At 42.1% G+C, this 13,371-nt stretch overlaps 1 protein-coding gene and 1 pseudogene across 3 annotated transcripts in view; one reads left to right on the forward strand and one right to left on the reverse strand.

The window, feature by feature from the left end:
• The window catches only part of Skap1 (src kinase associated phosphoprotein 1), a 298,516-nt gene that overhangs the window by 263,746 nt on the left and 21,399 nt on the right, over positions 1-13,371 (reverse strand). For all 3 annotated transcript variants that reach the window (XM_052193953.1, XM_052193951.1, XM_052193952.1), the window contains exon 2: positions 7,755-7,860. In XM_052193953.1, the coding sequence (XP_052049913.1) occupies positions 7,755-7,860 (106 nt within the window). The remainder of the gene's footprint in view (positions 1-7,754; positions 7,861-13,371) is intronic.
• Positions 7,919-10,029, forward strand: LOC127693397 (60S ribosomal protein L34-like; annotated as a pseudogene).

Genomic DNA, 13,371 nt, shown 5'->3' on the forward strand with positions numbered 1-13,371 from the left:
TTTGACACTGAGGATTTTCCGAGACAAAGGCCAATCCACACCAAAGAGATAATATGATCGTCCCTGGGTGAAAATGAAGACTCGGATTCTACGAGGAGGAAAGCAAATCCCAGAGACCTGACTCATTAGCTAATCAGCAGCGGTCAGCTTAGGCCCGATGGCCCAGAGCCACCACCTGCTTGGTGCCTGGGTCACACTGCAAGATCCGCCCCCTTCCTCCCACTTCTCCTTCCCCTCCCTCTCCTCCATCCTTCTCTTTTTAAGATAGGGTTTCATGATGTTGACCAAGTGGGCCTCAAGCACCTGTATTCAAGCTATCTTCCTGCCTCAACTTCCTGAGAGGAGCTGAGAGTACAAGGCATACATGGCTACATGAATCCTAGTCCTAGATGATCAGGGAATCACTATGTAGCCAAGGCTGGCCTTAAATTGTGGCTATCTGTCTGCCTCTGCCCCCCTAGGCCTGGATTGCAGGCCTGCTCCACCCACCCAGCACCTGTTTTATTCTTTTCTTAATTTCATAATTTTATACATGTATTTTCTTTGATCGTGTCTCCCCCCCCCACTACCACCATTATCCTCTTATGCTCCCCTCTCCCCCCCCCCCCCCGCCACTGAACCCCTGTCTCTTCCCAAGTTCCTGATTACTTCCATGTTCTTTTGTCCCTGTTTAATTTTTTATTGACTATTTATTTACATTTCAAATATTGTCCCTCTTCCCAGTTTCCCTTTCACAAACCCCCATCCCTTCCCCCTCCTCTTCACCTCTAAGAGAGTAAGAGGGTACCCCCCTCCTGTCTCACCGCTCTATCATCCCCTTAGGCTGGGGCATTGAGCCTCCCCAGGACCAAAGGCCTCCCCTCCCACTGATGCCTGATAAGGCCATCCTCTGCTACATATGTGGCTGGAGACATGGGTCCCTCTATGTGTACTCTTTGGTTGGTGGTTTAGTCCCTGAGAGCTCTGGGGGGTCTGGTTGGTTGATCTTGCTGTTCTTCCTATGGGGTTACAATCCCCTTCAGTCCTTCCCCTAACTCTCTGCCCTTTTTATTCTTCATAGAATAAAACTTTTCTATTTAAAAATGTTTTTCTATTTAAGGAGCTCAGTGCTGGGGAAAACTAAAAGTGCATTTTCTTGAACTTCAACCTAAAATCTTAAAGGCATAAAATTAAAAGACTATAACAGTTTAACTACAGGGTTTTATTCAGAGCTACAAAGGACTCTGCTCATGATTACCTATAAAAATATTGTCTAAGAAAATATTTTCTGTCTTTCCAATTGAATGTTTAAAAAGAAAGCCTTGGATCTTGGTGCAAATGTGGTTCAGTTGGTAGTGTGCTCATGCAGGAAACCCTGGGTTCGATTCCTAGCACTGCATAAAGCCAGGTATTGTGGCTTATGCCTGTAAGCTTAGCACTTAGGAGGTAGATACAGAAGGATCAGAAGTTCAAGGTCATCTTCAAGTATATAGCAACTTTAGGGCCAGCCTGGGCTACATGTGATCCCCATCTCTAAGTAATAATAATGATAACAACAACAGCATCGTGGACCTACTCAGTAGCACGTGTACTAAAACTGAAATATAATTAACATGGTCCCCATAACCACAAATGATGTGCAAGTTTGTGGAAGGTTCCAACCTTATGATGGCTGGATGGGTGAATGAATGGATGGATGGATGGATGGATGGATGGATACATAGATAGACAAAGAGACAAATAGCATTTTCTAGAAAAGGAAGGAAGGAAGGAAGGAAGGAAGGAAGGAAGGAAGGAAGGAAGGAAAAAAGAAAGAAAGAAAGAAAGAAAGAAAGAAAGAAAGAAAGAAAGAAAGAAAGAAAGAAAGAAAGAAAGAAAGAAAGAAAGAAAGAAAGAAGAAAGGAAGGAAGGAAGGAAGGAAGGAAGGAAGGAAGAAAGGAAGAAAGAAAGAAGAAGAGAGAGAAAAGAAAGAGAGAGAAAGAGGGAGAGAGAGAAGGAAGGAAGGAGAAAAAGAGGGAGAGAAAGAAGAGAGAGAGAGAGAGAGAGAGAGAGAGAGAGAGAGAGAGAGAGAGAGAGACAGCCAGCCTAGCTAGGTAGTGGTGGCAAACACCTTTAATCCCAGCACTCAGAAGGCAGAAGCAGACAGATTTCTGAGTTTGAGGACAGCCTGGTCTACAAAGTGAGCTTCAGAACTAGGGATACACAGAGAAACTCTGTCTTAAAAAACAAAACAAAATAAGTCTGAATATTTCAGATTGATCCATGGGAGCCACATGGTAGCAAAGAATCTACTCTAGACTGTCCTCTGACCTCCACATGCATACTCAAGGCACAACATGACACGTCTATGTACACACACACATACACACACAAATAAATGAGGTCATAAAAAAAGAAACAAATTTCTCCATTTAAACTGTTTAAATCTTGTTACTTAGCATGAAAAATATGAAAATATTATTACATCTCTGAATTACTCGTATAAAATATTTATTTTATGAGATGCCCAAAGGGGAAATCTACTCACTGATCCCATCACAGCAGCCCCGTGTAAAAGAAAAGAAATGGGGTAATTTAATCTTGGAGCCGGCCTCAAATGCCTCCCACAAATGAAGGAATAAATAAGATAAACATTAGTATAAAATTAAAATGAGAAGGTGCGCCTCAAGGTTGCTCTGGAAGGACAGAGCTCTCCAGACGAATGCCGAATGCCGGGCATCAGACGTTCCTCCAGCTTAAGCCAAGAAGCCAGTGGGAGGCAGTGCTGAACTGGTCTCCCTTGGAGCATCCCACACTGTGAGGACAACACGCCCTCAGCCCGCAGAAGCGAAGTTCCCGGAAATCTTGCACTGCTGTGAAATCTCTGTACACACTCACTGAGTGACACAGCTACTACACACACTTGACACACAGCTAACCCATCAGTTGCGAGAGAGCCCGACGTTCCTGTAGGTTTTTCGTTTTGTGTGTCTAACTATGGTGTTGGCAACAGAATCTGGGGCCTCATGAAAGCTAGGCCAGTCCTCCATCCCTAAGCGACAATCCCAGCCCTCCTTCAGTCTCCCTTACTTTCCTTCAGTTGGTTTTAGAATTAGATATTTACATATACATTTACTTTGTGCAAGTGTTTGTCATGTGCCAGGTCTTGGGACAACATCTGAGAGTCAACCCTCTCCTCCCACTATGTGGACAACCAGGGACTGAACTTAGGTTATCAGCTTAGAGCAAAGTACTTTTACCCACTGAACCACTTCCCCAGGTCGCTTCTCCCTCCCTCCCTCCCTCCCTCCCTCCCTCCCTCCTTCCCTTCTAAATAGAAGGGTGGGAATGAAAACAGGAGAGTTTCTCTTTTGTATCCAGAGGTGGGTGTGTTTATTTCCGTTGGGTTTTTTCCCATTGTTTTTGTTTATGCTTTTGTTTTTGTTTTCTGAGAGGGAGAGAAAGGGAGGGAAGGAAGGAGGGAAGGAGGGAAATAGGGAGGGAAGGAGGGAGGGAGAGTTTGAGACTTTCAGAGCTACTTAAACATATCATCTGGCGCTCATGTTTTTCTTCACTGGCACACAAACTCCATGATAAATAGCAGAATTACAGACTAGAGAAATGGCTCAGTGGTTAAGAACACTGGCTGCTCTTCCAGAGGATCCAGGATCAATTCCCAGCAAGCACATGGCAGCTCACAACCCTCTGTAACTCCAGTTCCAGGAGATCTGATGCCCTCTTCTGACCTCTGTACATAGTGGTGCATAGATTACACACACAGGTAAAGCACACACGCGTGCGTGCAACACACACACACACACACACACACACACACACCAGAATTAAAGGGAAGAAAGCTGTAAGCAAATCTTTAAACATGTAAATACACAATTGTCCAAATAGCACATTAAACATTAGTTTTCTTGATTAAAAACAAAAACCCTTCATTTAAATGTGTTTTGTTTGAGGAGTTTATAAGTTCAATGACAAATATTTAAGTATATTAAAACTATGCAATTAATGGTAATGATATTTGCAGTATCTACTTAAAAAAACCTGTGCTCACTTTCAAGAGTTAAACCAGACTAACTCGTGTCTCTTTTTATGACACAAAGATGTCAGAATCATAGATACTGTCAGATTAAATCTGACTTTCAAACTAAAATCATGTTAAGCAAAAAATAAATAAATAAATAAATAAACCTGAAGAAAATTAAAATTCTTTTTACAAGATTTTTGAGAATAGTGTATCCTATTTCTTGTAGAGTAAAGGACCACCCACCCACAATGAAACCTGTTAACAGATATGTTTTCTGTATTTTAAATGTCCTGGGTTTTGCAGAGTTTGGGTCATAAACCTGTTATACAAAGTTATTCCTTTATTTTTTTTTCTTCCATTTAAACATCTTATAAATCTACTTGTCTCCTAGTGACACTCCTTTGGTATCATTAAGTTTCATGGAAGGAAACAATACGCCATGTTTGTATACATTGGCTCTGGCCTTCACTGAGCACCTAAGTGAGGAGCCCAGGAACCCCAAAAGGGGCCTTCAAGAGAGGCTTTATCTCTCTCTCTCAATGATAAAATCTTCTGTTTTTCATCCCTGCCTTTACTGTCAGTGTATTATTGCCGGCAGCTGGTCTCTGCTGGATCAAATGCAGAAGAAACGCCCCACTGTTTCTCCAAATGCGTAGGTGCGTCATCAAGTTTCTGAACGTGGTTCCTATCTGTTTCATCCCTTGTCTCACATCTGGAGCTAATCCAGCAGTGACCACCACCATAAGGAAGAGCCTTCGTCGTCTTTCATCCCAGGCATACTTCTCAGTTAAGAGAAGAGTCTGGGCTCAGAATGTGGAAGCTGTCCGTCGTGAGGAGAAGAGGGGGCAGTTTGACAGACAGCCACAAAAGGCATCGCTCAGCACATCATACACACAGAGCTTCATTTCCCAGGAACTGTTGTCCATATTTGTTTTGTCCTGTGTGAAGAATGCTATCCTTCCTTGGCACACTTTCAAGTACAATAATGCAGCTGTAGATACAGAAATCTCATTCCAGCGTTGTTTGTAAGTCTGAGAAATGAGCCTAGAGTTATAATAGTGATATTGATATATTTATGAGCATGGCAGAAATGCAGTGAGCCTAGAGCTGTGATATTGATAGTGATATATTGATGAGCATGTCAGAGACACCGCAGGGTCAGCACAACCATCATTTTCTGTGGTCAGTCTTCCTGGACAGCAGGAAGGCAGCACAAGGCACATCCCACTGGCAGTGACTGAGTCAGATGTGTCAATTCAAACAATTCCACAATCATGGCGCATACCACTGAGTCTGAGTCAGCCATGTAAGCTTAGGACCAAGACCCTATGGTTTACCAAGGCTCGGGCAGAACCATTTTTAATTCCCTTCACCGTTTTCGCTCCCCAGCAGTGCACTGTGAAGAGAGTCAAGAAACATAAGCCAGGAAACAAGACAAGGAGTGGGAATGTGTGTGAATACACAATAATGCAGACTCCCCAGTTTACCAACTCTTGAAAGCATTATTGTTTTACTGTGGCCGAAGGTGAAACATTTGAAATGGCCTCCAGTAATTCTTCCGCTGCTCCAGAACACCTCATGTATAATGAACTCTCAGATTTGATGATTTTTTAACTTTTCTTTACATCTTACTTTTTTTGGGGGGATAGATCCAACTGTCACGCCATATGAGTAAAGGCTGGCACTTTTGCAAACTTTCAGCATCTCCAAACCACCTGGTTTCAACACATAAAGGTGCCTAATATTGGCCAGACACAAATGGAATAATAGAGATGATATGGCTAAGAAAGATTTAGGAAAACAGGGATTCCATTAGCAGTACTGTGACTGAAGAGGCGGGTGGACCCCAATCTCTGGTTAGAAGAAAGCTCCTTTCTCCTTCTTCTTGTGTGGTAGCTAACCTCTGGGTCCTCACTTCCTCAGCCATCGGATAATTATGAACTCCCGAATAAAGCATCATCTTTCTAGCAACAAATCGATGAACTGAAAGCCCTCATCAATGAAGCGCCCTAAAGTGCCCAGTGGTTATTTTCAAATGTCTAAGCCACAAGCCACACAAGTGTTCTTTGGAAGCTTTCTTTATTCCATGAGGGGTGAAGCCGGGCAGCCCGAGGAGACCTATGAAGGGCCTGGAGGGATGACTCCTACACTTCCTCCTATAAGACCCTGGTTTGTTTCCCAGCATTCACATAACAGCTCATGGCTGCCTCTAACTCCAGTTCTAGGGGACCCAATGTCTTTTTCTGACTGCTATAAGCACCAGGCAAACATGGTGTACAAACATACATGCAGGCAAAATACATATACACAGAAAATATTTTTTTAAAAGGAAGTAACCTTCCCACTTAATGTGGGAACTTAGATCTTTCCTAATGCTGGGATATAAATATGAAAATACATGTATATTTGTCTATACAAATTGACAAAATTGAATTTGCTTCCCATATCACATATTTTACAACAACTATATTCCCTATTATATTCAGGGATTCCCTCTTTCTCTGTAATAGAATTTAAAATTCTACTTTTAAATGATCCTTATGTTAATGCAAAAGCCAACTCATGAAAATAAAGGAAATCTATCGGTCATTCATTAGCCAAGCCTCCATGTGAATAACTAAGTCTAAACTTATCTATTAACAAAGTAACGCTATTCAAGAGTTTGACTTCAACACTTTACAGGCTACCAAAAATTTCATATTCCTACTTTTAAAAAAGAAAAGAAAGAGAGAAGGGAAAAGAAAGTACCCATCTTCAGCATCCTGCTTGTTTCAATTATTCAGGGCAACCCAGGCTGATAATTACACAGTCCCCAGGTGCTGAGTAAAAGTGATGCTTAATTAGCCAGCAGGAAAGGTCGATTAAGATCCAGCAGGGCACCTTGTGAGGGTCTCCCAGGTTCCTGCAGGGAGTAGATTCTGGCTGTGCCCTTCCACAGGATAGAATTCCCCATGTCTAAGAAGTTTCCACCAGTTTTGAAAGTAGAAGCTAAGAACGATTGTCTATGCAAATTAGATCCAACCCTAAGCCTGGGGATGCTAAAAGTGCTCTGATCAAGCCTTCTAGGTGGCAAAGGACAGAGGAGCACTCGACTGTGCCTCGCTCGCTTGGTTGCCACCTTTACGAAAAGTCAGTCAGGAAATGTAAAGAAAATGTTGATTTCTTCTTACCCCAAGGAAGTGTGCACTCCCAGCAACTATTAGCTGCTCAGATTCTAAAATGTGCAAGTGAGATCTGAGCTCCTTATTTTAAAAACTTAATGAGCACAATGTTCCTACCCAGGCTGGGGCTAATGTGTACTGGTACTGTCAAAGAATCGACTAGCCAGGCCTGATTTTAACTTTTCTATTGCTGAAGGAGACATGAAAATAAAGTCAGCTCCAAAAACCATGAAAATGTCCCTTCTTCTCCTTGGTCACCCGAACAAGCATAAATGTCAAGGTTTCACCATTATATTTCTGCCACTATTAGTCACAAACCTGTTCAATCAAGGCTAAAATCTGAAGCCAAAATCGGCCTGGTTATTTCAAGATAATTATTATAATGTGTTCATGTTGGTACACTCCAGTATCCTTACCTACCTCCAAATCAATCCATACATAACTTTCTGCCATCTATGAAAACCTGAGGCAGGTACATGCTGCTGTCTCGAATTTATACCCTGGGTTTTATTTTGTTTTTTGTTTTGTTTTGTTTTTGTTTTTGTTTTTGTTTTTGTTTTTACTAAAAAAGCATAAGGAAGCTGGCAGATACCAACCTGGATTTGATTTGCTGGAAACCCCGGAGAATGTGGTCTCTCTGATCCTGCGCCCCAGGACTGAGGTTCTCATTCTGCAAGCCTTCTGCCAGGAAGTCTTCAGTATCTAAAGAAAAAAAAAAGGTGATCAACAGAGGAGAAAAGGAAATCTGAAAGATTAGGAAATGGATGTTGTTTCCCCTGTAAATGTCTGTGGCTAAACAAGTAAACATCAATGGACTAAGAGAATCACATACTTAATAACAGTCTATTAGGCATAGCTCGCCAGAATAGAGAATATCCAAGATTTCATGCATCTCTATAAATGACAAGTCCTAAAAATCCGAGGCCTTGCTGTGTATTTAGAAAGCTGGTGCATATATTATCCACAAGAGACAACTGTTTCCGAAACCGTTTTTTAAAGCCATGTTTACACCCTTGATGTTCACGGAGGGCAGAGGACAGATTGTCAATTTCACAAACATGTAAATGTTATAAATAAGTCACAGAAGGTCACAGACCAATAAGAGTAGAAGAGAAGTCCTGTTAATTGCTGCTGAAATAAAAAATAGAGCTCAACCACAAAATCAAGAACTAAAAAGGGCAGGCATTCGGAGGAGGGACATTAATTAGCAGATACATCAGCAATGAAAATGGCAAGGCAGCCAAGTGCAGGGGCTCACATGGAGAAGAAAAATGCCTGGGAAAGGGGAATCTTCAATGAATGTGAATGTGCACTATAAAATCGGGACATGGTAGAGGCCCAGACTATGGAACAAATCTCGTTATGGTGAAGGAAGGAATTTGGAGGTACACAAATTTTCAAAGACAAAAATTCATTGATAGCAATTACAATTGCCATAAATATGAGCTGCATACTTTATTCTTCATAATATGTTTATCGTCCCTAAAAAGCATATAAATGATAGTTTAAAGTCTCTGTCTCCAAAAAAAATTATACTCACAATATGAAACTGCATCACATGTAGCCCCAAAATAATGTGATGTACATACACAGCTAGGAACGTAAGAACATCTATATGTTTGTTTTATCCTAGTACTATTCAATAATAGCAAACAAACCGGGGCTAGATAACCAATCACCAGGACTTCGGATGAGATAGGAAGCCCAGGAGATTGAAATCTTTATAAAGAATCACAATCAGCGTCTAAGCCCTGAGTCACATCGACTGCAGACATCATCTAATGGGTTTCTCCAGGGGGCTTTGAATGCTAAAGAACATGAAAATGGGAAGTTGAATTAACAGGCAAAAGAGCAAAAACAAAAACAGAAACAGAAAAAACCCAAGCAGCATTGAAGGACCATTAATGTAATACATCATGTTAATAGAAGGGCAAAAACACACAATCATCTCAAGAGCTATGGAAAAAGAATTTGACAAAATCCAATGGTGCCTCCTGATAAAAAGATTTAACATGACTAGGAAAAGAATGGAACTTCCTCAGCCTGAGAAACAGCTCCGACAGAAACCCAACTCCAAGGGGCTGGAAGCGAAGTCCACCCACATAGCCTGCTAACTAAGTTTGGGACCCAACACAACAAAATGATGGTCTAAAATCCTACAGATAACCTCATGTTTGTGAAAGACTGAATGTTTCCTTTCTGTTCTAAGGACCACAAGCAATACTGGGGTTTTTACCACTGATAGTGTTGCCTTAGTGATACTAGCCAGAGAAATTAGACATGAAAATAAAGTTTAAATATCCAGATCAGAAAGAATAAAGCTATCTCTACTTGCATTTGGTGTGGTCTTATATGCAGAAAACTCTAAGGTTCACATAAAACCCATTAGCTTCCACACGAGGCCGACACGTTTATAAGGTATAAAGCCAGTGTCTGAGAATCAACTGTCTTTTGACTGATTTTTGGATATAAAATTTTTTTTCCATCTCTTCCGGGAACAGTACTTAGAGGCACTCAGAATAGTCCAGCGTTGGCATACCAGTTGTAGGCTTTCCTACAATACAGCCTCTAAAAGAAGCAGACAGTCTCGAACCCCTGGCAACAGCATTGTTTACCTTTACACCAAGAAGGTTGGGAAAGCAACTAAATCCACCATGTGGCACGTGCCCAGGCAGACTGCGAGGAGTTCATGTGAGACCCAAAGTTCCTATGAGCCTGTCTAAGACAAAGATGCACATCAGCAGGGCCTGTGGTGTCTCCACGTGTGCAGAGTGTGTCCGTGACAGGATCAAGCCGGCTTTCCTTACTGAGGAACAGAAAATCATTGTCAAAGTGTTGAAGGCACAAGCACAGAGTCAGGAAGCGAAATAAATAGGCAATGTTTTTAAGTAATAAAAATCAAGACTTTGAAAAAAGAAAGAAAGACAGAAAGTAAGTTTGTTCTTCTACTGAGCAAGTATTCTATCCCTGACCCACAGCACGAGCTTCATCTGTATCAGCAATGAAAAATCCAAAAATAAAGTTAGGGAAAGTCTATTTAAAATATAACTTAGAATAATTTCCTAAGAATACATTTTCAGGGGCTGGAGAGATGACTCAGCAGTTAAGAGCACTGCTGCTTTTGCAGAGGTCCCGAGTTCAATTCCCAGGAACCGCATGGTGGCTCACAACCATCTGTAATGGGGTCTGATGCCTTCTTCTGGTGTATTTGATGACAGCTACAGTGTGCTCATATACATAAAATAAATTAATCTTTAAAAAAAAAACACAGGTGCTATCTTGACCATTAAAAAGGGGGGAGGCTGGAGAGATGGTTCAGTGGTTAAGAGTACCGACTGGTCTTCTGAAGGTCCTGAGTTCAAATCCCAGGTGCACAACCATCCTAATGAGATTTGATGCCCTCTTCTGGTATGTCTGAAGACAGCTACCGTATACTCACATATAACAATAAATAAATCTTTGGGCCGGAGCAAGCAGGGCTGGAGAGAGCAGAGGTTCTGAGTTTAATTCCCAGCAACCACATGATGGCTCACAAACATTGATACAGCTATAGTGTAGTCATATGCATAAAATACATAAATAAATCTTTTTAAAAATGGATGTTTGCGAGGAGTGGGAGATAGATCAGTAGGTGACATGCTTGTCACACAAGCACAAAGAGCTGAGTTTGATCCCCAGGACCAATGTAAAAAAACTGAATGTGATAGCCTGTGCTTGTAAGCCCAGTGCCAGGGATGTAAAACCAAAACAGTCCCTGGGACTTGCTAGCGAACTCCAGAACACTCAGAGACCTTGTTGCAAAGAGAGAGGTGGGAGGGATGGGGAAAGGAGGGAAAATTTTAAGAGACAAATAAATATTTTAAAATAGTTTCATTGGCTGGGTATGGTGGCACATGCCTTTAGTTCCAGCATTCAGAAGGCAGAGGCAGGCAGATCTCTGAGTTCGAGGTCAGCCTAAACTACAAAGTGAGTCCAGGACAGCCAGCGCTTGGTACACAGGAAGAAAAATAATTATACATAAGACACAATATTTTAACATTATTTTTAATCACGTGCATGTGTGCACATATGCAAGTGCACATCTGTGCAGTGCCTGTGCAAGCCAGAGGTGCCAGAGCTCCCTGGAGCTAGAGGCACAGGTGGCTGGGAGGCACCCAGTGAACCGTTGCTAGAACTCAGTCCTTTCAAGAGCAGTACATGTTCTTAAACACTGAACCGTCTCTCCAACTCTATGAGATAGTTACAAAGTTGGTTTCCAGTACTTTTGATTCTTTTTTCATTTGTATTTACCTTAAAAGGCTACTTTCAAAAACGGGCACCATGGAAGTAAAAGCAAATGCCATGCAAATAATTTTTAACATTTCAAGGAGACAGCTGGTGACAAAAAGAAAAAAAATAAAATAAAAAAGTAAATTCCTAGGCCACTGTATGGCTCGGTGGAAGAACGTGTGTTTCGCATACCTAAGACCCTGGGTTCGCACCTCAGAACGGGACAATACAAAGAAAAGTAAATCTAGGCATATTACAGCCGAACTGCTGAAAGGCAAAGATAAAGAGAAAATTTTCAAAGCAGCCAGAGAAAATGACCCATCACATACAGTAGAACAATGATAAGAGTGAGACTTGAATTTTCATCAGAAATAACGGAGGTAAGAAGGCACGGGACTGACACTTTAAAGTCCTGAAAGGGAGGAGGGGAAAGCCTGGTCAACTCCAAATTCTATATCCAGTGACAGCGCCCATCAAAAGATGAAGGCAGAATAAAGACAATTGTGAGATCAATGAAAAGTGAAAACTGTTCTGCCAGGGAAACTGCACGAAGGGAAACTCAAAGGAAGCTCACCTCACTGAAGACAAGTGACCCCAGGGACAGACAGCCCCCAGGAGCGCCGCCGTGCTGCAAGGATGGGTCTGTTTGAAACATCCTCATGCTTAATTTTCTCAAAAGACAATGGGCAGTTTCATGCACAGGCTACAACAGTGCACTGCAGTTTATTACATACCCACAAGCAAAGATGCGTCTCAGCAGCATAGTGTCTTGGTAGCACAGGGGCTGAAGGCAACAGTAAAGGAAACCCTCTCAGCTAAACAATATTAGCTCTGAACGGTCTGTGATGCTAAACCACAAAGCAGACTCACTGGAGCTGCCTTCCGAAGCCCGATGAGGGGGTCCCAGTTTTCAAAATAAATTCATTTAAAAGAAAGTCAAATGAATGCTAAAAAGCACTTGCTGGAGACTTTATAGGCAATTGTAATAAAAAAGAAAAAAAGGCAACTGGAAAACAACAAAATAAGCTAAGTCTACCGGAAACAATAGCTATAGAGAAAAGGAGCTGATGGATCCAATTTAAAAGCAGAGAGAGATTACTAACATTCAGGATGTTTGGGAAAGCCCTATGGAAACCTATTTTTTTACGCTTCCTTTAAAATACACACACACACACACACACACACACACACACACACACACACACACACACACACACACGGTGGGGGTGAGAAAGGAAGGAATGGAGAGGGAATATGGTGTTATCCTACATGGCGGGGATGATGTGTCTCCCAGAAGACATAGGTTGCCAGATAAAAAGTCCAGTGCCAGGTGTGGGTTATCTCCCATCATGCAGTTGGGGGATAGGGGATGGGGGAATCCCAAAGACTTTCAAACAATGCAGCCTGTTGCGTCTGCTCATGGTTGCTCACCAGAACTTGATGGTAAGACCCTGCTGCTGAAGACATCACACACTCTGATCACAAGGTTTGGAGAAATTGAGCTGGTACTCTCCCGCAAGTTTCCTCCTTGCCGGCTACTTATCCGGCAGTTTTACTGGCCGTGACGCCTGAGAGCTACGGTGAAGACCAGCCTAGCAAGCCTGATATGTCTGTGCTGCGGCAGCAGAGAGGGTGTTAGGGGCAGTCGTCCATGTCTTAATTGGATGGAAGGCCTGCGTCCTAGGAGGAAACTCCTAGGTATAAAAATCAAGCCCAAAACTCACAGCTAAGGAGCCTCATAGCCCCTAAGGGTGAATCTACTATAATTTTACTAAATAGACACATGCCTTGTAAATGTATCTCTACACCCATAGGTGACTGCAGCCCTCAGACCTCATTAGAGAAGCTTTTATTCTATACAGACAGCAGCCGTTAATGCAGAGACGCACAACCAGTCAAAGTGTAGAGAACAGATGTGCTCAGAAGCAAAAAGGGAAATGGTAT

The sequence above is a fragment of the Apodemus sylvaticus genome, chromosome 10 (assembly GCF_947179515.1).
Source record: "Apodemus sylvaticus chromosome 10, mApoSyl1.1, whole genome shotgun sequence".
NCBI lineage: Eukaryota > Metazoa > Chordata > Mammalia > Rodentia > Muridae > Apodemus > Apodemus sylvaticus.